This window comes from Rhinoraja longicauda, chromosome 1, assembly GCF_053455715.1.
Source record: "Rhinoraja longicauda isolate Sanriku21f chromosome 1, sRhiLon1.1, whole genome shotgun sequence".
NCBI lineage: Eukaryota > Metazoa > Chordata > Chondrichthyes > Rajiformes > Arhynchobatidae > Rhinoraja > Rhinoraja longicauda.
Window position 1 is genome coordinate 57014473 of NC_135953.1, and position 27729 is coordinate 57042201.

The 27729-nt window shown below is 40.1% G+C and overlaps 2 protein-coding genes across 3 annotated transcripts in view; one reads left to right on the plus strand and one right to left on the minus strand.

The window, feature by feature from the left end:
* Position 1: 1 nt before the first annotated feature.
* Positions 2 to 27584, minus strand: vps37a (VPS37A subunit of ESCRT-I). Of its 2 annotated transcripts, XM_078397971.1 has the most exons (12): positions 27312 to 27582; positions 21747 to 21821; positions 17865 to 17982; positions 15945 to 16045; positions 13717 to 13918; positions 12956 to 13026; positions 7855 to 7982; positions 7707 to 7765; positions 7557 to 7625; positions 5326 to 5469; positions 4837 to 4914; positions 6 to 2500 (listed from the first exon to the last, which is right to left on the minus strand). In XM_078397971.1, the coding sequence occupies exons 1-11, from the start codon at positions 27425 to 27427 to the stop codon at positions 4837 to 4839; spliced, it is 1161 nt and encodes a 386-aa protein (XP_078254097.1). In that variant the 5' UTR covers positions 27428 to 27582; the 3' UTR covers positions 6 to 2500. The 2 variants fall into 2 exon arrangements, with proteins under 2 accessions (XP_078254107.1, XP_078254097.1); XM_078397981.1 differs by lacking the exon at positions 5326 to 5469 and having other exon boundaries at positions 2 to 2500; positions 27312 to 27584.
* Positions 27418 to 27729, plus strand: part of LOC144592864 (CCR4-NOT transcription complex subunit 7) — a 28741-nt gene continuing 28429 nt past the window's right edge. The window contains exon 1 of the mRNA XM_078398054.1: positions 27418 to 27656. The gene's annotated coding sequence lies outside the window, so the exon portion shown is untranslated. The remainder of the gene's footprint in view (positions 27657 to 27729) is intronic.

A 27729-nucleotide genomic window follows, 5' to 3' on the forward strand; every position in this document is an offset into this window, starting at 1 on the left:
CGACATCAGTCTGAAGAAGGGTCTCGACCCGAAACGTCACCCATTCCTTCTCTCCCGAGATGCTGCCTGACCTGCTGAGTTACTCCAGCATTTTGTGAATAAAGTGTTTCTTTTACTAGATTGCTCCAGTGAGGTTAATAATAGAAAACAAAGCATTCCTCACCAAGTCCATTGCAAGCGGCAGAAGGCATGACCAATCTGTTCAACCAAATCTTTTAAATCATGGACTAATTTCTTCAATCTCAGCAGTTCTGACGCTCAGAACTGGAGAAACTGGTAGTTGAAGGATTTTACTGTATGGTCTCCTTGCTGGCAAGGAAATAGAAAGCTAAAACCAAACAAGTTTTGGTTACTTTAAAAGGAATTGGGTAGAATGTATCCAGTTATAATTCGACTAACATGATCTATTTAATATTTTTCTAGATTTCGTGTAACTATTGACCCAAAATGAATGAAGAAATTACTGTAATTGTAAACTTTAAATTTTCCGTTATTGTATATGATTATTTTTCTTTTTCTTTATATTTTATTTCCATTTCCACAAAAATGAATTTATTGAAAATTGCAAAGTGTCAATTTATGAACATTAGGGCAAATTTGCAAAATTTAGTCAATGCTAAATGAGCCGATATAAGAGTATCTTTAGGTCCCGCTCTTCAGAAAAAGAGTTAACTGGTTGATTTTGTTGACTTGGATAGGAATAAATAACCCACGAAAGAAATGTTATTTCTCCCCCTTTCCAATTATTAGATAATAAATGTCCATCATTTGGCCTCACTACCTCCTGACTGTTGTCGTTTAGTTTAGATACAGGGTGGAAACACTCTTTGACCCACCGATCCCGTGCCGACCAGCGACCACCTGTACACTAGTTCTATCCCACTAGGGACAACTTATAGAAGCCATTTAACCTCCAAACTGCACGTCTTTGGAATGTGGGATAAAACCGAAGCACCCAGAGAAAACCCACATGGTCACAGAGAGTACGTACAAACTGTGTAGTCAGCATCTGTAGTCAGGATTGAACCCCGGGCTCTGGCGCTGTAATGCAGCATCTCTACCGCTGCGCCACTGTGTCCTCTTGCATACATCTTCGGATAATAGTTTTTAAAATTCCAAGCAATTAGTGATACAGCACGGAAACAGGTCCTTTGGCTCAACTTGACTAAGATGGCCTATTTGCGCTAGTTCCACCGAATCTTGTTTGGCACATATCCCTCTAATCTTTTCCTATCCATGTACCTATCCAAATTTCTTTTAAATGGTGTTATTGCAGCTGTCTCAACTACCCCTTCTGACAGCTTGTTCCATATATCCACCACCCTCCAATTGAAAAAGCTGCCCATCAGGTTCCTAGCAAATCTTTCCCCTCACCGTAAACCTATATCCTTTCGTTCTTGTTCTCCTGCTCTGAGCAAAAGACCGCATTACCTTATCTACTCCCTTCATTGTTTTATACACCTCTACAGGATCTCCTGTGCTCCAAGGAATAAAGTCCTAATTATGGATATTAATATATTTATTACATTTTCTTTAATAGTTCCTTTCCAGCAAGTTTTATGTCCAAAGCATTATTAATTTATTGAGCCAACAGATTTTAGCGTTGCTCAAAACATTTTTTTTCAAAGTGCTAACTATTTTAGTACTCTTAGTTTCAATATTAAGCCCTCTATGTACTTTTTCTATTTGGTACATTTGAAGCACGAATCGTGGGCCTGCTTCGAAATCTCAGCATGTGTTAAGATTTGGTGTAGTGTTGGGATTTATTCCTAATTTTAAGAAAATATGTCAAATATTTATTTATGGTTTCAGACAATCCTGCTGCGTCTCTCAACGTTCTGTAAATAAAATGTTATTGTAAAATACAGTGATAAGCTTAATGTGCTATGTAATACAAAAGTGAAAATTAATGGATATAGCATTTCTATCCTCAATGTAAAACTAAATCTTTATGTGCACAGTCTTTCTAACATGTTTGAAGTTGAGAGATTACACTTCTGGAATTCTGTCTCTAAAGGATATACTGAATTAATGTATCTATGGAATGTCACAGCAATGTTGAATTTCCAAACTGAAAACTTCACCTTAATAAACTTCAACAGTGAAAATTGTGCAAATATTTCATTAGTAAAGCAGCCATACATTTATTAATAGACACAAAAAACTGGAGTAACTCAGCGGGACAGGCAGCATCTCTGGAGAGAAGGGATGGGTGACTTTTCAGGTTGAGATCCTTCTTCTGACATTTATTATTACTATATACATGGTAAATATTGAATTCAAAAACTCAAGCTACATATACAAATTTAACAGTATTAATAAATATTGAAACCTAAAGTAGGAACAAATTTAAGTAATTTAGAAGCATTTTAATACTGGAAATTGTAAATTTACAAATCATTTCAAAAAATCAGCATTTTGATGCAACTAATTTTCACACGGCAGGTTCAATGTATTCCATCTTGTCCAGTGCAAGCATCTCAATATGTCACTTATAAAGCTGTAGAGAAAAATATAGAAATGGCAGTATCATCCAAGAGGAATAAATATTTTATTTAAAAGATCACAAAGATTTGCCGTTTTAGAGGTATTGTTTCCTATAGGGAAAGGAGAAACATGCAAAGGTCACTGTGCCAGAAGCCACAGAATGCAGACCTCGAACAACCATTTGCCCATGCTTATTTAGGTTATAACCAAATTAAGACATAAAGAGAACAGAGGACTCTAGGGAGCCTCCAGGACTAGTACATCTCAATTATTTATGCAACACCTTTCATATTGCTTTCAAGGTGCTCTCAAACAGCATACAGTGAGTGCCAAATTTTGAAGTGTAATATTATTGTAACATAAGATGTGTGAGGTCATTAGTTTAGTTTAGACGTACACTGGGGAAACAGCCCCTTTGGCCTACTGAGTCCACGCGGACCAGCAATCACCCATACATTAGTCCCATCCTACACACGAGGGACAATTTACAGAAGCCAGTTAACCCAGTCAGGATTGAACCCAAGTTAGACACAAAAAGCTGGAGTAACTCAGCAGGACAGGCAGCATCTCTGGAGAGAAGGAATGGGTGATGTTTCAAATCGAAACCCTTCTTCAGACCCAAGTCTCTGGCGCTGTAAGGCAGCAACTCTATCACTGTGTTACTGTGCTGTGTTAATGCATCGTAAAGCAGCAATGAGCAAATAACCACATAATCTGCTTTTAGTTATGTGTTGAATTTTGGCAAGAGGGCCAGGATTCATGTGCTCTTTAAAATAATGTATGTATTTTTCACCTACTTTGGAGAGCAGATGGTGCCTTGGTTTAATAACTCGTTCGAAAAATTGCACCTTCAACCATGCAGATCACCTTCAGTATTTCACTGGAGCTGAGAAGGTATCACTTAATGAGCAGCACCACTGTTGTAGGACATGCCAGATATACTGGGGTAATTCTCGTGCTGAAATCAATCTGCAGATATGTCTGTAACTTGGCTACTCCTGCGCAGTGGGTATTGTGGCCTTTCATTCAGAGGAGTGATGGATGTTGGACATCCATGCTGGTCAATCCTCACAGAGCCAAGTAGGGAAGGGCAAACTTTCTCTGAAACTGGTAAACATGCGAGCTGTACCCAGATCAAATTAACTGGGTGCAATTGTAATGGGTCTTCTCAAATAAATAGTTTAAATCATTAACTATCCAAAGGTAAGTAAAGCATTTAGATTTATGTTTATTATTGTCACGTGTACCGAGGGACAGTGAAAAGCTTTGTTTTGCATGCTATAAAAACAGATCAGAAATGCTATATAACCAAGTCAAACTTAAGTACAATAGATGGAGCAAAGGGGAAGAGTGCAGAATATAGTTCGCAGCATTGTAGTGCATCAGTTCCATAGACATGTGATTGAGGTGTTTGTGTGCCATAATATTAATATTTTTGAATAATTGTTTAAAAAAAATTAGCTTCTAAATAGGTCCTGATTATTATTTGAATGCATGAATATTAAAGACATTCACAACCATTCATAACAGTGGAAGTTTTGGCAGCTGATTAACCTGGGGCAGTTTCATTATCAGCTGGAACCATTCTACTAATGCTGCTGACCCCTTGTGTTGAGAAGAAGCACTGTACTCCCTCGCCCTTGTCAGCAAACTGGGGGAGAGCACACCAGCAGACCGGGGAGGCACGGTGGCACAGCAGTTGACGCCAAAGACCTGGGTTTGATCCTGACTATGGGCTGTATGTATCTCACACTCGAAAGATGTACAGGTTTGTAGGTTAAATTGACTTCAGTAAAATTGTAAAAATTGTCCCTCGTGTGTAAGCTCGTGTTAGTGCATGGGGTGATCACTGGTCAGCGCAGACCCGATGGGCCGTAAGACCTGTTTCCGCGCTGTATCTCTAAACTAGAAGGTGATACCCTGGAACATACAGGAAGAATTGTATGGTCTGGTTTCTCTTCAAGGCAATTCACTGGTGTTCACTTCTGAAGGCTCATGGTTATGGGCTATATCCGCTTAACTCAGTTTTATACACCACAGTCTAGTCTGACCGCAGGTAGTATCGTACTATGGTTTTCAATATGGAGAATAAGCTCAGGCAAAGCTTTTTTGATAGGTCTTGTGAAAGATAATAAGAGGCATCACATCCTATAAGTATGCTGTTTTACATTTATGGTGCTCATTGTCCTATATTCATTTGTAGTTTGAGTTTGGGCCAAAATACATGTGCACATTGAGTAACACTTGATGTCGTCTAATACAGTTACAGTTCTCCATTCAAAAAGACAGTTTGCACCATCTTGACAATCTTGGGAAAAGGTACATGTATTTTTCTTTTAAAATCCTTACCTATAGTGTGTGAAATTGTCCACGGTATGTCATCAAATGCTGAAGCTTTTCTTCTTTAGCTCGCCTGCAATGACAAAGCTGAAGCAACAAAAAACATTTAGTAATATGTGAAAGTGGTAAATTTACATAAGACTTCCAATTAAAAAATCCACATTGATGTAGCAATTCTCAGAATAAGCTAATATTCGGCAACAGTTGGAATTCATAATTAATCTAAAATTGTGAATTGGAAGCACTTTGCGGCATTAAAAGTACAGTAAAACACCAATGATCTGTTATCTTACTAATTAATTAAATTAATTGGAGGAAAACATATTTCACTCAAAAGATGTTTGGAGCCTGGAACTCTCAGCTGACAGGCTGGTGGCGGCAGAATCCTTCACCACATTCAAGGTAAGTATTGAAGAACTGTAAATGAATATATTTCAAATCAAAGAGTTTCTAAAATCTAAAATCAGGAAATCGTAGAAAGCAGATATTGCTACATACTGTTCTTTTGTCCATGAAGCTGCTGAGAAAATCATCAATTTCAACCTTCCCTTCAAGGAATTCCTCAGCAATCACTTCCGATTCCTCTTCTGCTTGATGAGCTGCAACTTTCAACCTGGCCTGCAGGGCACTTAAGCTGCAACTCTAAACAATTGCAACATTTCAATATTTACTTCAAATCCACTAAGTTTGAGCTTTATAAAATTCATGGATAATTTAAATTCAGAGGTACTACTGTAACTGAATGGCCTTGATATTATCAGCTCTCAACATAGGGCAAGAGAACAGCAGTTGGGGGTAGGAAGGAATAAATGATAAATATGGGAATCTGCCCCATTCGTCGTACACACAAACTCCACACATATTTTGTTTCAGTGTCAGCTACGTGCCCTTCCTGGTCACAGGTGAGATACTTCACTACCATTTAAGTCAGGCTCTTCATAGAGGTAGTAATGAAGCAGTTGTTTGGCCAGTCAACTGAACCATTCTATCAACAACTAGAGAGCAGTCCTGAACTACCGTCTACCTCGTTGAAGACCCTTGGACTAGCTTTAATCGGACTTTACCTTGCACTATACATTATCCCCTTTATCCTGTATGTGTACATTGTGGATCGCTTGATTCTAATCATGTATAGTCTTTCCACAGACTGGAGAGCAGGCAGCTAAAAGCTTTTCATTGTACCTCGATATACATGACAATAAACTAAACAGGAGTGGCAACAGTGCTTTCCTCACTTTACTAAACCACCCTGCTCCCTCCCTCTTTCTCCCATTCACCTACCCCCACAAATTGCTCTCAGCACCAAAGCCTTTAATTTGGTGGGGAGGTGGGGGTGGGGAGAGGTACAAAACAGTGGAAGTGGACAAGCTGGGCTAGTGGACAAGTGCTGCAGACGGAGGGCTCTGGTGAGTGGAAGGTCTTCCGAAGGGAACAGCTAAGCTGACCTGTTAACTGCTTTATTTGTTTAGCCAGCATCTGCCAGATAACCAAACTTTTACCATAAATCCCACATTTACTAAAGGGGCAAAATTACTATGTTCATTACAAGCGTTTGTCTAATATATCTGCAACAAGCCAATAAATATCAACGGTGAAAAACGATAGTGCTGGAGTAACTCAGCGGATCAGGCAGCATCTGTGGAGAACATGGATTAGTGACATTTCGGGACCCTTCATCGGACCGAAGAGGTCAAAATGCCATGTTTTCCAGAGATGCAGCCTGACCTGCTGAGTTACTCCAGCACTGTGCTGCTTTTGGTGTTCGCAATGTAGCCTCCATTAGATCAGAGAGACCAAGCATGGACTGGGCGACCATTTCGCCGAACATATGCTTGGTTCATCACTGCTGCTGCATCTCCTGGTTGCTAACTATTTTAGGGCCATTCCCATTCCCACACAGACCTTTTTGTCTTGGGCTTCCTCCATTACCACATGCAAATTGGAGGAACAGCACCTCATATTTGGTTTAGGTAGCTTACAAACCAATGGTATGAACATTGAATTCTCCAATTTTTGGTCATCTGTAACAACCCCACCCCCACTTTTCTCCCCCAAACTCCGTTTTCACCTCCCTCCCCTGTGCCCCACCCGGGCTCGCACCTATTTCTCCCCTCCCCCATTGCAATTCGCAATGCTTCAATTCTTTTGTCTCACACCTTCTGTATTTTCATCTCTGGCCTTTGGCCAACCACCTGCCTATCAACCCCCCCCCCCCCCCCCCTCCCTCACCAGTGTCCACTTACCACTTGCCAGACTTTGTCCTACCCCCAACGACTGACACAAAATGTTAAAGTAACTCAGCGGGTTATCCCACCCCTAATTCTCTTCCAGCTTTCTTCCCCCTCCCCCCACAATCAATTTGAAGAGGGGTCCCGACCCAAATCGTCGCCTATTCATGTTCTCCAGGGATGCTGCCTGATCCGCGGAGTTACTCCAGCGCTTTCTGTCCTTTTATTGTAAACTAGCATCTGCAGTTCCTTGTTTTGAAATCTCAACTGTGGATTTGAGCACAAATATTTGACGACAAATAAACTGGTAAAATAATAAACTGCAACAAATTATTTGTCCCCTTACAATAAACACCTGAAAATTGCAAACACAAAATTGAATTCATTCATCCAAATAAATTGCCATAATGTTACTTTAGTCTAGAGGAAGTGAAGCATTTAATTGATTTTTAAAATAAAGTCACACTAATTATACTTGACGTAAAAGAGAGCATCACTCACCTCACTCAGTTCATGCTGTCTTTGCATCTTTTTTTCAAAGATCCTTTTCAGCTGAGACAGTTGATCATACTAAAATATAAAAACAAATATAAAAAGCAAAGTGCATTATAAAAACTTAAAAATGTTAAAGCAAAAAAGCCAGTGCCTTACTTTATCTAATAGATCTTGTCTTTTTGTTTCTAAATGAGGTTCAAGTTGAAGATTTCTTTCTTCCAAGGACACAGAAAAAAAAAATGGTTAGGCTACTACAGTTAAGAAACAAAAAAAGATCCACACAAATAAGTAGAACAAAACATACTTGCTAGCTCCTCAATGTAGCTAACCAGATCGTTTTTGTCAGTGCATATCTGCTTCAGTTGTGGTGAACCCATGAAGTGCCCCAATCGCAGATCCTCATTTTCATTTAAACCAGTCAGCTGCGAATTACTACAAAACAAAATCAATATTAATGAATAAGATGAAAACTAATTTTATATAATAATTATCCCTTCAGGCAGAGAGATATATATTGTAAAAAAACTGCAAGCATATTAACAGCTCTGCTTTTCAATTTTTTGTTTGGGCATACGTTCAGCTAAATTTTTATTTTTATACAACAGTATCTTTAAAGAAACAACAACCTTAGGGGTGAGGAGTTAATGCACAGACTGGGCCCTTCAATTAATCACATATTCTCAATTATCAGAGTAGCATAGACAGTCATTAGAGACACAAGAGTCAGTGATTCAGGCAGCATAAAACAGAGGGAAATGGATAGACAATGTTTTGGATTGGGAACCAATTGGGATTGGGCGGGATTTTCTCCGCCCGGCGGGGGCTTCAATGTCGGGAGCCCCGACCACCCCGACATGGCAACTTCAACAGCCTGACCACGGGAGAAGACGGCAGGGGAAGAGAAAAATACATTCTGGCCTTCCACAGTGAGGAGGGGACTGGAGGAGACTCACTGTGATGGATGTTTCTTTTGTTTGGTGTTGGTTTATGATTGTATGTGTTATTGCATTTTTTATTGATTATTCTTATTGGTGTGTATGTGACAAATAAATTGACTATTGACTATCTATAGAAGAGTTCCGACCCGAAATGTCATCTGTCCATTTTACTGGCATTAATTGACGTTACAAACACAAGAGATTGCAGATACAAGCAATCTGCTGGAGAAACAGCGGGTTGAACAACATTGTAGGTGAGGGGGGTGGGGGATTGAGATAGAGAAAATAAACACATCTGAGTGCAGAGGAGAAACAAACATAATGACCATCATGGCATGGAGACCAAGGAAGAATGAATGACACATTCGGCAGTGGAAATCAAAAAATGCAGATGCTGAAATGAAAACAGAAAGTGCTAGAAAAATACAGTGCACAGGTCTCATCTGTGGAAAGAGAAACCGAGTTGATGTTTAATGTTGAAGATACTTCCTCATATCTAGTAAGGAGAGAAAACATGTTAGAATTAAGCTGCAGGAGATGAGGGGGTAGGGAGAAGAGGAGATTGACAAGACAAAGGGAATGTCTCTGATGGGGTGAGGCTGCAATGCAAAGGCAATTACAGAGAGCAAACATGGAATAAGGCTTGCATATAAGATTATTAAGGGGTTGGACATGTTAAAGGCAGGAAACATGTTCCCAATGTTGGGGGAGTCCAGAACCAGGGGCCACAGTTTAAGAATAAGGGGTAGGCCATTTAGAACTGAGATGAGGGAAAACTTTTTCAGTCAGAGAGTTGTAAATCTGTGGAATTCACTGCCTCAGAAGGCAGTGGAGGCCAATTCTCTGAATGCATTCAAGAGAGAGCTAGATAGATCTCTTAAGGATAGCGGAGTCAGGGGGTATGGGGAGAAGGCAGGAACGGGGTACTGATTGAGAATGATCAGCCATGATCACATTGAATGGTGGTGCTGGCTCGAAGGGTCAAATGGCCTACTCCTGCACCTATTGTCTATTGAGAGACCCATTAGAATGATGAAACAGGAGGGGAAGATGTGGTGGCATCACATTAACAGTGGTGAATATTATGGATAAAAATGACCCATCATATGAGAGCAGAATGTATAGATTGATAGAGTGGATGAGGAGGATGAGAGGAACCCTTTCCTTGTTTCTGAGGGAAGAAGGGCAAATGCAAAAGTGCAGGAGCCCTGTTAATTGCTTTGGAGTGGAAACCACCAATTAAGGTCAGAGTCGGGCCGCGGTCAGAGCCGTGAGATTGGAGTTGGGCGGAAGTGGACGTGCCACGCCGCCGAGAACAAAGGGGGACCTGGCGTGGGGAGGGGGGGCGCTGAGAACAAAGGGGGGACACGACATGGGGCAGGGAAAGAAGAACAAAGATGAGTACTTTTTGTCACTTTGTCGGTGCCTTTGTGGCAATTCTTTTGTAGACTTTGGATGCAAAAACAAAGAATTTCACTAGGTACAAGTAACAATAAAGTATCATCATCATCAAGGTAAAAGGTAGAGATTTCAAAATTACTGTAAAAGGTTTTGCCATCAGAACAGACATAACCAAGCCAGTTAAACTGGGCAAATGTCACAGATTCCCCATCAGAGTGGGAGGAGGTATGATCAATCTAGCCATTAGAGTCTGTGAGATTGTAATGGACAGTAGTCACTCATCTATCCCAAGATACAGATTGAGGTTGAGAAACGGAAGGGGAGTCAGCGATGGAACATGTTAGTGTGAGAGCCAAATGGAAATTGACAGCAAATGCGATGAAATCGTACTGCTAAAACAGTTATTGCTGGAGCTATTTGTGCCATCAAGATCGAAACTAAAATTTGTTAATGCTAATCTATATGAGTGAATTTAAAAAATTCATGTGTGGGAAACATTTTCAGAGAACTCCATCTATAATCTGAAGGACAGCACCAGCCACCGTAATAAGTATTGATATTATTATAGCTTTTGGATAATGTTCAAATGTTCAAATAATACCTCGTGTGAAGCTTTATCAGACGATCATGACATTTAGTCGAGAAAGTATGTTTGACTTCAGGCCAAGAGTCACATTGTGCCAGATGGTGGCGAGTCCAGCAGTGTAGAGAATGATCAAATCTAATATCCAGCACATTCAGGATTTCTACATTATAGATATACTGAACCGCAGAGGGCAGCAATGCTGAACCATGCCACACTTATTGGTGCGTGCTCAAAATTATACCACACAAATTATACCAATTAGATCAAGATTATCAATACACCAAAAGTGAGACAAAAATGCTGAGAGCTAAAAAAGTGCAGATGTAATGACAAAATTGTATATATAGGTAGCATGCATAATATACTGTAAATTTAAAATGTTAATCTTTGGACTGAAATCTTTGTAGATTTTCTCATGAGATACAGATAAGTTGAGAGATTCGAAACAGACTGAAATCTGAGAACCTCAGGACTAAGGGTGACATAGTGGTGCAGCAGTAAAGTTGCTACCTTAGTGCGCCAGAGACCCGGGCTCGATCCTGACTACGGATGCTGTCTGTATGGATCTTGTATGTTCTCCCTTTGAACCGCATGGGTTTTCTCCGGGTGCTCCCACATTACAAAGACGTGCAGGTTTGTGAGTTAATTGGCTTCTGTAAATTGACCCTAGTGTGTAGGATAGAACTAGTACATGGGTGATCACTGGTCGGCGTGGACTCGGTGAGCCAAAGGGCGTTTTCATGCTCTAAACCAGCGGTCTCCAAACTGTGGCCCATGGGCCACATCCGGCCCGCCACGGGATTTTATCCAGCCCACAGCAAGTTCTTAATACGTTCCGTGCTGCGGGTTCTATGGTAACGTGGGAATTTTATTTTTTAGCGGACCTTTTCTGAATGGTGCTTTATTGTCTCGTGTGCACTGCACAATAGAATTATTTTAGCGTAGATCACACGTGCACGAGTCACCACCATATTTTGGCGCCGTTTACAAAAAGTCCAAAGTCGGGTCCGTTCGTGCGCTGGATGTACTGGAGCGGCTTCTGATCCAGGCAAGCCCCAGGCTGCTGCAGGGCCTCCTCCGTCGCCCTGTAGTGGGTCGGCCTGTCGATCGACGTCCCTCTCCCGACCGACCGCCTGTGTGTCCCGGTGAAAACGCCTTCTGCGACCGACCTTGCAGGCGCTGGGGGCATTACCCCTCTCCGAGTGGCCCACTCATCGTATCCATCGTCGCCAGCGGCTCCCTCCTCCTCGGTGCTCCGGTCTTCATGGCCGATCTCGGCAGTTTTTGAACTTACACGTCAGGTAGGCTATCAAGTTGAGGGCTTCTATGCAGCTGCCGACTTAATAATAATTTTAAATTTTAATGATTTCTTTGTGGAGTGCCCACCTGTGGTCACTCCGCCATTATATCATATGATATTTCTATACTGTCTACATGCCCACTGGTGGTCGCTGTATGTTTTCTGTTTTATAAATAATTGCATACCTATGGTATATATATATTCCAATATTTCAAGCTCTTTTTAAAAATTGAATATTATTTATTTGTTGCCATATAACCTCATTAAATTTATAAAACTGCCATTTCTACGGCCCGCAAAAATGTGCCAAATATATAACATGGCCCTCATGCTGAAAGGTTTGGAGGCCCCTGCTCTAAACTAAACAAAACTGATCTGAGAATCGAGACCACTTTAATTTAAACATCTTTCAAATACTGGTAACACAGTATTCCCAACATGGTATCTGGACTAGTTAAGTATTTACTTCATATGTTGTAGGATCCTTGAGGCTAGGAGCGTATTCCAACATAACTGTTTTAGTTACATCCTTAACCAATATGGCAATTCTAAAATTAATCCTGCTTTGTACAGAAAATTGTTGCATAACTTGCTTGTTGCATTGGTTAAGCCGCACTATTAGGTGCAGTTTTAGTCACCACATTATATGAATCATGCAATTAAGCATGATTTTCTGCACAAGGTGCAGAAAAGATTAACAGGAATGTTGTCTAGACTGAATTGCTTGGATTATAAGTAGAGAACAGACAGATTGGGACTGCTTTCTCTGGAGTGAAGGAGGCTGAGGAGTGATCTTATTGAGGTTTATAAAATTATGAGGGACATAGACAGAGTATACAGTCACGGTCCTTTTCCTAGGGTATGCAGTGAGAATCTAGAGGACATTGGTTTAGGTGAGATGGGGAGGATTTAAAGGCACCTAGGAGCAAGATTTTCTGCACAGAGAATGGAGGGTATATGGAACAATCTGCCAGTGGAGGTGGTAAAGGCAGGTACGATTACTAATAGTTTAAACGTCATTTTGAAAGATACATGGCTAGGAAAGGTTTTGATGGATATGGGGCAAATGGGATCAGTGTAGAGTGGCAACTTGGTTGGCATCAACAACTTAGACCAAGGGTCTGTTTCCATGCTGTATAGCTCTACGAATCTTTAACAATTTAAAATATATTTACTGTACCCGAGTTCATGGAGCTCTGAAAAGTGGTCAGGCAGATCTGGCATCTTGTAACTATGCCCATTCAAACCTAACTGAAAGAGATACAAAAAAATATTTGTAACAAAACAGTTTTCACATCGTAACTGTAAACAACATGTTTTGACAATTTAAATAATACTAACAAAGTAATTTATTTCCCTGCAAATGGATTAAAATCTTTTCGTCAAACCTTTCTCTTTCTCAAAATTTAATATTTTCATTTTCTTAAAGGGTAGGTCCAATAATTCAATGGGGAGAACAAAAAGAAAATAATTGATTATTTAAAAACTGTAGAATGCACTTGAAGTTTAAAATGTTATTTCCCCCTGTTTTTACTGGATTAAAATCTCTATTGAGCAGTGAATACTGCCCTGTGTAACAGTTTGACAAGAATGGGCCAGGCCTTGCTGCCCCAGTACTCCAGACCTAGTTGCTGTCATTTGTAATGGACTGCTCTGGATTCATATCAACAAGGCATATCTGTTGACTAAAAACATCTTGGATTCCAGGAAATGTGATCGGGTTGGATCCAATTTGAAATGACCAAGTTTTATCTGTCACACCGGATCACACTTTTTACAAATACATTTTCAGATTTAGCAGGGATGTATGAACATTTTAAAATGGATTGGCTGTAACTTTATCCTTAGTAAGAAAAGAAATACCAATGATCTATTTTTTACTGAACTTGAAACAAAACAATCATAAAAGTATACGTCTTATGAGCAGGCTTTCAAGCTTACCTGTTCTGATGAGTCAATTGTGGGAACTGGTAATGGCAAATCTGTAATCAGTCCATATGCAGGAGCAGCAGGTCTGAGAATATTAAACCCTGGGGCTGAATCCACAATACAAGGCACAGTCGACTCCTGAGTAGGATAGGGGCTAATAAATGGAAATCCTTGGGGAGGGTAAGGTGCCATTCCAGCAGGGCTACTGAAACAGCTAAGAAACATTTGTAAAGGTTACAAAATATAAAAGGGCAAATAAACAATGTTAAATTCTACATTTACTTCCAATTCTAATTAAAAATAAGGATAAATGAGGAAAGTGCAGTAAAACTGAGACATGCAAATCAAGTTTAGCTTGTAACGATCCAAGTGCCCATGATAGTTTCACAGATGTGCTTCGAGACATAAATCAAAACGCTGAAGCTGTAACATTTCTTAACCGAACACTCACATTAACAGTAGCTGACATAATAATGGCACTTCATTCTTAAATATTAGCAGAAAAGGCTTTTTTTTTCTGCTAAAAGGAATTGAATTAGATATGAAATCTTTGTTAATCCTGAGTTTTATAAATAGATTTATAAATAGATTTATAAAACTATGTATAATGAAATGTATAATGAAACATACATTTCAATATAATTTTCAGATAAAATAGCACTTGTGTTAGCATTCCAAATTTGCTAAAGAGGATATGGAGATCTTTCCTTTAATTGTAATCGTGGTAATAGAAAAATTATATCTAAGTTATTTGTGTGCACATCAATAAACCTCAAATTTCACCTAAAAGTAACCAAAGGCACCCGGCTATCTCTAAATTGTTGAGGTTTCAGAGAAATAAGTAAAAGTGCTGTATTACAATGTGCATTCCTTGACAGGACCCAAGTGCAAAACATGTGACAAAGAATTGTATTTTGAAATATTTCAATCAATCAATAGTCAATCAATAGTCGTTTATTTGTCACATACACATAAATGTGTAGTGAAATGAAACATTACCCGCAGTTGAAACACTAAGACCAATAAGAATAATCAATAAAAATGCAATAACACATACAATCATACACTAACACCAAACAAAAGAAACATCCATCACAGTGAGTCTCCTCCAGTCCCTTCTCACTGTGATGGAAGGCCAAAATGTATTTTCTCTTCCCTGCCGTCTTCTCGTACATAACATTGGAGTTAGAATTGGGTTAATTATTAAAAATCTTCCAACAACGAAAGGGGAACTGTCAGAAGTCACAAATAAACTGGCATGATGTATAATTACAGCTACTTTGAAAAAGAGATAGAATTTATATCTAGTATTGTATGTGCACTTATGCTGTGCAAATAACATTATTCTAGGAAAATGCAAATAGATTATTTGATTAGCCACCGAATAACTTTTTGTTCAAAATGAAAATAGTTTATGTTTACATCATTGTGTAAAAGCAAAATGTTTATCATTTTAAAAAAAACATTAACTTAACATAACAGATTCCCCACCTTTAAGATATGTCCCAAAGCAATTTGCAACCATTGAGTTCTGAAGTGTGGTCATGCCATTATAATGACAAATATTGCAGCCAAATTCTGTACAACGGGTCCCATAAACAGTTATGAGGTAAATAATGAGTTATGCCGTTTTTGACAAAATGCTAAGGATGAACAGATGTACTCTAATCAAGTGTGCAGGAAGGAACTGCAGACACTGTTTTAAACCGAATAGACACACAAAATGTTGGAGTAACTCAGTGGGACAGGCAGAGAGAAGGAATGGGTGACGTTTCGGGTTGAGATCCTTCTTCAGAAGACCCTTCATCTGAAGAAGGGTCTCGAGCCGAAACGTCACCCATTCCTTCTATACTAATCCAGTGCTGTTCTCGGGTCGGACTGTCTAACACATCTTGCAGCTAATGGAATACTATACTTGTAATTACTGTTGTAGAATCCATTACAGGCAATTTCCACACATTAAACTCCCATAAAGCAGTGTCATAATGATCACATCATATATTTTTGACAGCATTGATGAACATTGGTCAGTACATCAAGTGTAAATTTCTGTACTTTTTTATAAAAGTGTCACAGGTTCTTTTATATGCAAATTAAATAAATTGCCAAGAACTATTCTCTAACAATACAGTAGTCCTCATTTAAGTGGTAGTTAGTTTGGGGTTGAAAGTAGAATATTTTAACTTGGATGCAAGCAGCTTTTCGTTCACTGCATTTGAAGTGAGCAAAATTATACTTACTATGGAAAGGATGATGAACTGGAAGCTAACACAGGAGGGTTCTTCCGAAATTCATCAAGGATCGTCTGAATAATTTTTCCAAGGTCTGAATGCATTGTGAACTTCAATATTAGATAACAAAAAGATATAAATTATTATAAATGAATATTTTTATGATTAGGTCAAGTGATTATACACAATGAAATAAATAGCTTTCGGCAAGATAATGGTACTGTTCTAGAAGCCGAGATATTCTCAGGAACACAAGGAGGATTAATACATGTGCAATTGTTTGGGGGGAAAAATTGGCAGATCAAACAGCAAATAAACAGTGGGCATTATTTAATATAAACCGGATAGGATATGGCTTAATATGTGCTAATTAGGATGTAGGACATCACTGTTTGAAGAGACTCTTTCATTTCTGTTTACACATAAATGCAATAAACCACAGGAAGATATTTATTATTTTTTAAATGTGCATCTGTTTTCTGCTTTGTTCCTTCCATTTTGCTCTTTCTGGTTTGGATTCAATACTATAATTCTATTTTCTATTGATATGTGTCTCATTGGAACTTGCGTGCAGTGTCAATTTACTGCCATGGATGCATACCAACTTGGATTTAAAGATTGAATGAGCTGACCCTCAAGCCCAAGATGCAACTTGTGAGGCAGATTAGGCCCAGTGTTGTCAGGCTTAAAACTATCTTAAAACTATTTTAATACCGCTCTAACGTAGACATTTAGAAACTATTCAAGTATTTTAAATAATTAATTATTATTTTGAAATCAAAAGTAGCTTAAGATATTAACACATAATAAAAAAACCTTGAAATAATAAAACTGAAATACTTGTCTTTTCCCACTGGATCATCAACTGCATTCAAATGTATGCAACCATCCCTGGAGTAAATTTGATGGACGGATGAAAAAGTGCACCAGTCCCCTCTCACAACAGTGAATTCAGTGGTGGAGTGGGAGGTTAAAACATACTAGTTCTCACTTCCAGCTTGGTTCCAATTTCTGCATTGGCTAAATTAGTGTGGGTGTTTAGGTTTAGGTTAATTATTGTCATGTGCATCAAGGTACAGTGAAAAGCTCTATTTCGTGTGCTATCCAATCACAACAAATAAGACAATACATAAATACAATCGTCAAACTCAAGTATAATAGGGAGAGCAAACGAGAAGATACAGAGTGCAGGATATAGATCTCAGCATTCAGGCTCAACAGTTCCATAGACAAGGTCTAATGTTAGCAATGGGGTAAGAGGTGAATCGGACAGTATCCTAGCTTACGGAAGGACCGTTCAGAAGCCTGACAACAGAGGGGAAGAAGCTGTTCCTGAGTCTGGTGCTGCGCACTTTCAAACTTCTATATCTTTGTTTAATGGAAGCAGGGAGAAGAAGGAAGGACCTAGATGAGTCTAGTTTTTGATTATGGTGGCTGCTTTTTTATGTGGCAACATTTAGTGTAAATGGTGGGGAGTCTGGTCTGGTGATAAACTTGGCCACAACTTCAATTCTGCAATTTCTAGAGGTTTTGGGCACCGCAGTTCTCAAACCAAGCAGTGATGCAACCCGACAGTGTGCTTTCTATAGTGCATCTGTGGAGGTTTATGAGAGTTCTTGGAGACATGTCAAATTTCCACATTCTCCTCAAAGGCGTTGGTGTGTTTTCTTGGCTGTCGCATCAATATGACAGATTATTGGTAATATGAATGCCAAGGAACTTGAAGGTCTCAACTATTTCCACTTCAGCACCATTGATGCCGATTGGGTCATGTACTGTACCATGCTCCCTGAAATCAATAACTAACTCCTTCGTCTTGCTGACATTGAGAGGTTCTGAATTCATAATATAAAATCAAATGAATGATAATATGATAATATATTGTACAAAAATATAAGCTACGAAAAATAGTGAGCCTTTGCTACGTACATTTGCAATCATTGGGCTTGTCACCATTGTACCCATCTGCTTGTCCACTAAATGATGCTGCACTGGTGGGAAGACTGTAACCACAGGCTTTTCTTGTGGAAACTGAGGAGGAAGCAAACTAATTTGTGGAAGAAAAATATTAGAAACAAACCAAGATCATTTATTTCTAAATTTTTTGTGGCTAAAACATAAACATGGTGCGACTAATGCACCTCAGAGATTTAAACAAATGCAAGACATGACAGAAGTAAATAAATATCTACATTATACATCAGCAGTCTGCAAACTTTGCCATTGTTATATTATTAACATTGACAAATGGCCCACAGCTGTTTATTCTTTCAGACAATTGAGCCAAACTGATTTGTTGAAAGCCACAAAACCCTTTTGCAACTCCAATAAGTACCAGAAGTAACTTTCTTCTGCTTATAATAGAGCATCCTAAAAGGTTTCTGACTAAACTAAACACCCTGTACAACACAGGGTTATTCAGTATGTAAGGAGTGAAGAGAACTCAATGGTTTAAGCAAGATGCTTTCTCAGAATTAAAAATTAAAAGTATTTTTTTTAAGTCTGAAAAACATTCTATTTGTCTTTGCATGACCTCACATTTCCTTAGCTACTCATTTTATCATAAGGAGATACGAGAAACTGCAGATGCTGGAATTTGGAACAAAAAGAAATGGCTGAAAGAACTCAGTGTGTCGAGCACCATCTGTGGAGGAAAGGGGGTGGTCAATGTTTTGGGTCCAGACTATGTTAGGACAGAGGGTGCACAGAGACGATTGCCAGTGAGGCAGCGAAGGGGTGAGACAAAGGCTAATAGGCGATTGGCAGAATCAAATGAGGAGGAAAGATGGTGGGCAAATGGAGCCAGGTGAAGGGGTGGGGGGGGAGGAGGGGAAGCGGAAGAAAAAGATGAGTGTTGGAAAAAAGGAAACAAAATTAAGCAAATGGAGGCAAGTGTAGGAGGGGAGTGGGAAGGGTAGAGTGGGACATGCACTGTTAGGTGCCGGGTGGAACCAGGTAAGGAATAGATGCTGTGCAGTTGGAAATATGGGAGGGTAAAATATAAACACAGGGAACTGCAGATGCTGGTTTAAAAAGATACAAAGTGCTGGAGTAACTCAGCAGGCCAGACAAGGTGAACCAAGAGAAGTAGATTTCCTGATCCCACACTTTTTGTCTTTTCATCCCAGGCCTTTGTCCAACCATCTGCCAATTACATTCCCCCTCACCGATATCCACTTATTACTTGCCAGGCTCTGTCCCGCCCCATCTCTCTTCCAGCTTTCTTCCTACCTTATCCAATCCGTCCGATGAAGGGCCCGAACCCGAAACATCACCTATCCTTGTTCTCCAGAGATGCTACCCGACCTGCTGAGTTTGTCTTTTTTTTTGTAAACCAGTATCTGCAGTTCCTTGTGTTAATACCATATTATATTTTGCATAGATAGCCTACTGCCTGAATATACGAACATCGAGTTTGCCAATTCCATATAACCCAGACCCCTTGTGTTCCTTTCCGACTCCCACCACTCCACCCAGGATCTCTCACCGCCTCCTGCATTCTTGCAGAACTTGTCAATTTTATTACCTTTGCCACCATCATCCACCTTGCCCTCAAATTCATCTAGACCATAACTAACACTCTGCTTCCTTTTCTGAATTTCGGTGTCTCCATCTCAAGAAACAGACAATCCACCTATATCAACTATAAACCTATCTGTGGATACCCACAGATGCATCCACTACATCTCCACCCACCCAGTCTCCAGTAGCAATTAAATCCTTTCTCTCAGTTTGTCCATCTCCTTTACATCTGTTCTCAAGTGAGGCTTTCAGGTCTAGCACTTCTGAAATCGTCTCATTCTGCCGGAAAGTGGCATCCTCTGTTGCAATTGAAGGAACTTTCTTCCTCCATATCCCACCCATTCTCTCCCCACAGAATAGAGGTAGTGATCCGCTGGTCCTCCCCTTTCATCGACTAGTCTCTGCATCCAGCTTATCATCCTTTGCCACTTTGCAAGCCTCAACGGGAACACACCACTGGCCTCAACCTACTTCCCCACTTCCTTGTTTTTTTGCAAGGACCACTTTCTTCTCAACTCTTCCCAGGAATCGATCTTCCTCCCTTGGCACTTTTCCTTGCAACCATAGAAACTGCAATACTTGCCCCTCCATCTCCTCCCTCACCTTCAACTAGGGACCTAAGTAGCCCTTCCAGATGAGGAAGAAAGTCATGAACACCACATCCAACTTAAGCCTATTGCATTCAATGCTTGTAATGTGGTCTCCTTTACATAGGGAAGATCTAGTTTAGAATAGGCAACCATTTTGCAGACCACCTGCACTTTGTCTGCCAATGAGTATGCTGAATTCCCAGTTGCATGTTCTTTCAACTCTAATTTCCCATTCCCACACCAACTTGTCTGTCTTTGATCTTCACTGCCACTGTGAGGCAAAATGCTAACCAGAAGAACAGCGCCTCGTAATCAGCTTAGGTAACCCACAGCCCAATGTACACTGAATTTCCCTGTTTTAGGTAACCTAGGTTCATTCCCCACTCCCGTCAGTCCACCCAGGTTCTCTCACTTTGTTCACCTTTTCCATTTATCTTCCCCTGCCACTCATTACCAGGACTCATTCACTTCACCATCTAGTTCCATCTGCCCATCACCCAGATACCTCTATCCCCAAGGGTTTTTTTTTAAATCGGTTCTCCTTTCCTATCCCCTCCTCCACTTGGATCAATTTGCCCATCAACCTTATCTTATCCGGTTCCACCTATCAACTACCGGCCTCTCTGCCTGACCTCTCCTCCTCACTTCTATATACTGGCTATCTCCCCTATTCGCCTTCAGTCATGATGCAGGGTCTCGACCTGAAACATCGACCAATCCAATGCCGCCATAGAGGCTGTCCAACCTGCTGACTTCTTTGAGCAGTTTCTGTTCAGTTTATCTCGATTTGTTTTGCCCAAATTATGACTTTTCACTGCCTGGTCCAATCTCCAGTTTAAAAAAAATATATATGGAGGGCTTTCAACTTTTACTTCTGTATTTAGAATTTCACACTTATTTTTTTCCCTAGAATAAGATTGTTTATCTTTTTTCCCAGTTGTGAAGAGCCCCCTCTCATTACTAATCGTAGATTTTTATGTAGTCAGCCATGCATCTAGCTTTTACAATTTATGTTTAATCAATGAAACTACAAATTTGATCAAGCAGTGTTAATATTTAAAAACAAAACATTCATGATGAGAATCAGAAACACAAACACAGGGAACTCCTAACTCAACCAGAAAACAAATGCAAAAGCACTCGATGGCCTAGATTTTAGAGAATGCTATTGTAATGGTGAGCAAACAGAGTAATTTGATGAGTCTATAACAATTGACGTTGTAGAGCCGTCATCACAATACTAGCTAATGCTGACAGGCTTAGAACTGTGGCATGACGCTAAAGGCTTTTTTATTTTCAGTCAAAAAGGTGCCATCTATTACAACTGCTGGGGAGTGTCTGTGTTTATAAGAACAATCAAGACCCAAAGCCAGCAGCATAAATATAAATGCTGATACTATACAGTGGCTGGAGCTGGGGTTCTGATCAGGCCTTGTAGGGTTATGGGATTGGGGTTTGTGAAATGTGTGGGCTGCAGTCTTATGAGATAGGGATTTGTGAAATGTTGGATCCCATTATGTGGGAAAAGCCAGCATACAATTTATATAAGTTGTTGTGAAAATGGACCTGTAAAATAATAGCAGCTGATAAAATGGTAGAGAAAGTTTAAGCTACAAATCTGATTAGTTCTAAGTTTTCTCTTTATTGTACAATATTGTGCAATTCATGTAAAATATCTCACATAATGTTTTATACTTACATATTTAAATTGATTGTTTTATTGTTTGTTGTAAAAGGCAGCCTGTATTCCACATCCTTCTGTATTTCTACCACACTGTACAAAATGAATGAAGATAATTAATATGATTAATTATACATTATTAATAGCATTAATTAATTATAATGGCTAATGTAATGATTTTTATTCCAATCTTCAAATTACATTTTAACACAAATTGCTCCAATATGCCTAATCTATCTTAATTATTTTCCAAAATTTGGAGGGTGATAAGCAAACTACAGAATCTTGTAGTGAAAGGAATGCACAAGCCAGAATGGTACAGAAAAAAACATGAAATACAATACTTCTCCGATGAAAGCCCACTGTCTCATGGAAGCTCAACTTTGAGTTGTTAAACGTGTACTGGGCCCAAATATTTTCAGTTGTTTCTCTCTATCAAATGGTGACAGTTGAATAAAAATCCAGACTTTCATACCCAATAGCACCATAGGAAAAACTTCCTCAAAAGGACCCCAATGGCATTAGACCTCCATGGCTTGCGTCAGTGCATTGCCAGCATGTTCGATGGCAATTAAAAGACATCAAGCACTATGTTGCCTACATCCAGTAAATGGATGCAAGAACTGGTGTCAATGTTTGGTTGATAAACATCATCTGAGGTGCCTTGGGACATGTTAAAATTTATACATAAGTATTAATTTTGTTTGCATTTTCCCCTAAATAACTCCAACATTGTTTTTTATAATTATATCAGCATTCATGACAATTTTGTGGCAGTGATTCTGTAATTTAACTCTCCTTTAATGTACTGATATTCCAATCTCCCCTTTAATTCACTGAAACTACGTCATTGTTTATATATATATACACGTAGAACAGCCAATATTTACCAGAGGATCTCCCCTTTCATAACTATTTAGTTATAGAGTAGTAGAGTTACAAGCCTCACTTCATAACCAAACTTCTTATTCCTGATAGCATCTTAATGAATTTACATTGAAGTTTCTAATGCTGCTATATTCTTGGAACAGTCTAAGGAAAATATGCAAATAAATCTACAACTGCAGCCTAATCAAATTAAATGGATAGACGACAGCTCCCCTTCCCATTCTCATACCAGAGTGAGGCCACATGCAAACTGTAAGAACACCATGTGTAGTTTTCAAACCGACAGTGCAAACATTGAGGTACAAGAAGCTGCAGATGCTTCTTTTCAAAAATTATTTTTTTGCTGGTATAACGTAGGTAGGCAGCATCTCTGGAGAACATGGTTAGATGATGTTTTGCACTGGGGCCCTTCTCCAGCACTTTGTCTTATTTTTGGGATAAACATTGAACTCTGCAATTTCAAGTAATATTCCACTCGACATTTCCACTCCCAGACAATGGTTACATTAAAACAGAGAAACAAGGAATTGCAGATGCTAGAATCTTGAGCAAAACACAAACTCAGCTCAGCGGGTCGGGCAGCATCTATGGGGGACATTGATAGACAACGTTTTGGGTCGGGATCCTTCTTCAAACTCTGACGGTCACAGCAATGTCAGTCACGGAGTTACAGTACACAGTTGTGCTTAAGAATGTGCACAGTTGGAGCCTGAACAATAAACCATCTTAGATTTTTTTTGAAGCACATGAGAGGATAAGCCTCAATGAAAACACTTGGAGCACTAGATCATCAACCAACCTCTACCATACAAGACAACTACCAGACATTTAAGTTCCATGATGAGACCCCGGTTACAGAATCATTTCTAATGTTTCAGCAGCCAGCAGTCAGTGGGACTAAATATCAACAACAAAATACACCTTACCTCCAAAATGTTAGCACTGCCTTTGATCGCTTGATGTTCAAACCCCAATAGTCACTGCCTGCCATTCTGAAAAGGACCCGTTAATTCCTACTCGTTGCTTCCTGTCTGCCAACCAGTTCTCTATCCATATCAATACCCTATCCCCAATACCATGTGCTCTAATTTTGCACACTAATCTCTTGAATCAGGGGCCTTGCGCAACAAGATCGCTAACTAATCCTTCCTCATTGCACAATACCCAGGCTAGGATGGCCTGCCCTCTAGTCGGTTCCTCTACATATTAGTTTAAAAACCCATCCCGTATATATTCCAGGACATCCGCCTCCTCAGCACTGTTACCAATTTAGTTGGCCCAACCTATATGTAGATTAAAGTCACCCATGATAACTGCTGTACGTTTGCTACACACATCCCTAATTTCCTGCTTGATGCTATCGCCAACCTCCCTACTGCTGTTTGGTGGTCTGTATACAACTCCAACAAGCGTTTTCTGCCCTTGGCTATTTTGCAGTTCTACCCATACCAATTCTACAGCATCCAAGCTAATGTCTCTCCTTGCTATTGCAGTAATCTCCTCTTTAACCAGCAATGCCACCCCACCTCCTCTTCTTTTCTCTCTATCCTTCCTGAATATCGAATACCCCTGCATATTTAGCTCCTAGTCTTGGTCACCCTGGAGCCATGCCTCCGTATAACTGTATTATTTCTCTTAACTACTAATTGCGCATTCAATTCATCCACCTTATTTCGAATGCTCCTCGCATTATGGCACAAAGCTTTCAAGTTAGTTTTTTTAATCTCCCTTCTGCCTTTTGCTTCTGTCCTATTTTATGGCCCTCTCTCTCCTTGCATTGGGTCCCATCCCCCTGCCCTGTTAGCTTAAACGTGACCTTTCCTACACTCTCTTTCCCGTTAGCTGCACGGATACGCTTCCACGTTGTTGACTCCACCCCCCCACTTTTTAGTTTAAACCCACCCGTGTAGCACTAGCAAACCTGCCTGCCAGAATGTTGGTCTCCTTACAATTAGGGTGCAACCCATCCCTTTTGTACAGGTCACCCCTGCCTCAGAAGAGATTCCAGTGATCTAGAAATCTTAATCCCTGCCCCCTGCACCACACATTCAGATCCCCTATCTCCCTGTTCCTACCCTCACTAGTACTGGAAGCAACCCAGAGATAAACACCCTAGAAGTCCTGCTTTTCAGCCTCCTGCCTAATTCTACGCATGGAAGAGTTGGGCCAAAGGGCCTGTTTCTGTGCTGTATGATTCTGTAACTGACAAACAATAACACTTCCAAAGATTCAGAATATTAAATTAATTATAATTTGGAACTTTAAAGGCAAACAATCTATACAATTTAACACTGGCGAAGAAAACACAAATTTAGAATGAATGCTTTTGAATGATTATAATATAATCAACAGAATAAATGATGTCAAATGTATATCACATGATTGAGATTTAAATAGGCTTAAGCTTGGAGTTCATGTTGTTTTTCAGTCACAGGATATTGTCGCAGAAACAATTACTAAGTCGAACTTGATCTGTTAGTCATATGAACAAGAAATTAACTAACTGTCTTAATTACAAGGGAACTCAGTACTTTATGGATACACTATTTCAAATAATTATGAAAAAGGACACAAAGTGCTGGAGTAACAGCTGGTCAGGCAGCATCTCTAGAAAACATGATGTTTTGACTTCTTAAGTCTGATGAAGGGTCCTGACCCAAAACATCACCTATCCATGGTCTCCAGATAAGCTGCCTGGCCCATTGAGTTACTCCAGTACTTTTGTTTCTTTCTTTGTAAACCAGCATCTGCAGTTCTTGTGTCTGCTAATTATTATGAAACCATGCATGTGGTTTCTCAACCAAAAGGAGCAAAATTGGTAAGTACAGATTTCTGTGAATTTGAAATTTTTAGCATCTGGGTTGGGCTGAATATCATCATCAAACAAATTCTGACCATTCCAGCTAATGAACAAAATCCTCTCTTCTAAATTAGATAAACCTTTGTTCTTAGTGGACCATTTTCTTTGTTGCCATTAAAGTCACAAATTGAATAATGAGGGCACACATTTATTAAAACTACTGTAATATCTATATACTAAAACTCTTGTTTGTTATCTTGTTTGTGACTGAACTTCAGCCAAAACGGTACATGATAGCGCGACAATTTTAGGCCCACCTTACTCACCATTGTCACTTTAGTGATGATGCAAGTAGTTTTATTGAAATCGGTGTTATATTTTTAAAGTTATTCACATTTTAAAGTTTAAATGGAGGGGAGGAGGGAGGGGGAAGTGGGGGAGAAGGGAGGTTGAGGAGAGAACAGGGTGCTGCACCAATGCAGGAGAGGTTTGGGCCCAACTTTGTCTAGTATCAGCATAAAAAGGGGGCTGAGAAATTGTGGGGCTTTCATAAATCCGAGCTTTTGGTTCAACGTTATGGTTTCATTTTCAGTAGTCAGGCTTAATTACAGCATTCAATTTGAAACTGGATAAGAAACTGCGAGGAAATAATTTGCAGAGAAAATGCAATGAAAGCAACCATTTGGCCAGCTATGTTGCTCTTACATAAAATCCTTGTGACTTACTTTATATTACATTTTTATTCTTTCATGATTTTAGGTTTATGTAACTCTTCTGTGAATCTGATTTTATCTTCAATTATTTCTTCAGGGTTAGACTGACATTGCGACTGATTGTCAAACCCAAGACGGCACGGAATCAGGCCTTTGGCCCATCAACGCGATTTTTTCTCTTTTCTCCCCACAATTCCCCTGATTCTACACGTCACTGGGGACAGCTGACAGCAGCCATTTAACCTGCAAACACACACGTGACGTCTTTGGTGTCTGGGACGAAACCCACGCAGGTGACAGGGGAACGTGCAAACTCCACGGACAAACACGGGAGGTCAACATTGAACCCTGAACGCTGCACATGAAGCTAGCTATTCTGCGCTAATGTGCTGTCTCTATACATGTTATGCTGAAACAAACTATACCACAGAAGTCATATTTACAAATAAAGTACATAAAGCAAGACTTCCCCAGATTTAGTACTCTCTCCCCAGCCGGCCGACAGGAGCAAGATACATAGATACATAGACAATAGGTGCAGGAGTAGGCCATTCGAGCCAGCACCGCCATTCAATGTGATCATGGCTGAGCATCCACAATCGGTACCCCGTTCCTGCCTTCTCCCCACACCCCTTGATCCCACTAGCCCTAAGAGCTCTATCTAACTCTCTTTTGTACTTTTCTTGTCATCATAGCCAACTAATCCACAACAGGTACATGGCTCAAATGATCCATTGAAAGATGTTCACCCAAGATGACACATTGTATTGTGTAGGAAAGAACTAGATGCTGGTTTACACCGAAGATTTTACAAAGTGCTTGGAAGTACCACTAGGATATTAATAATTTCAACGTTTCGATACAATACTCCATACAATACGGTTTACACCGAAGTCTTGAAACGTCACCCCTTCCTTCTCTCCAGAGATGCTGCCTGTCCCGCTGAGTTACTCCAGCATTTTGTGTCTATTTTTGTATTGTTGTCCCGTGATTTTTGAAGGATTAAGACACACAGAACATTCGGGGGAATCATCTCCCAGAGATGTGGACGGCATCACTCGGAGTGAGTGCAAAGGCAGGAGGAAGGGGATAGTGGGGCGGCGGTAGCGATGGCGCCCGGGAGAGGGGAGGAGAGGGGAGGGGAGATAGCGATGGCGTCCAGCGGCGCGGCGCCGCACTCACCCACTGTGCGAACTCTTCACCGACTCGATCTGCCGCTGGCGCTGTTGCTGCAAGTTGGTCAGAGGCGGCAGGTGACCGCCGCCGCCGCTCTTTGACAGCGGAAATATCCAGCTCATTGCTTGAGGTGTTTCGGGGGCGACCCTGGCTCAGCAGCCGATCCGGCGCATTAATCCAGACCGCCGGCCATCTGCAGGTCCGACTACCGGCAGCAATCAGCCGACCGTCGCCATCATCCGACCGAGCGCCAGCGTCTCTGTGTACTACGTCAGCCAGACCTGCGTAAACGTCGCTGCCCCTAACCGAATCAAAGCAGACCGCAGCATTTCAAGTTACATCGATATTCACGTACGTTTCAAAAATACGTTATTGTCTCTGTTTCAGATGAAAAATTTACTCGAATTGTGCTTTTTATTTTGTG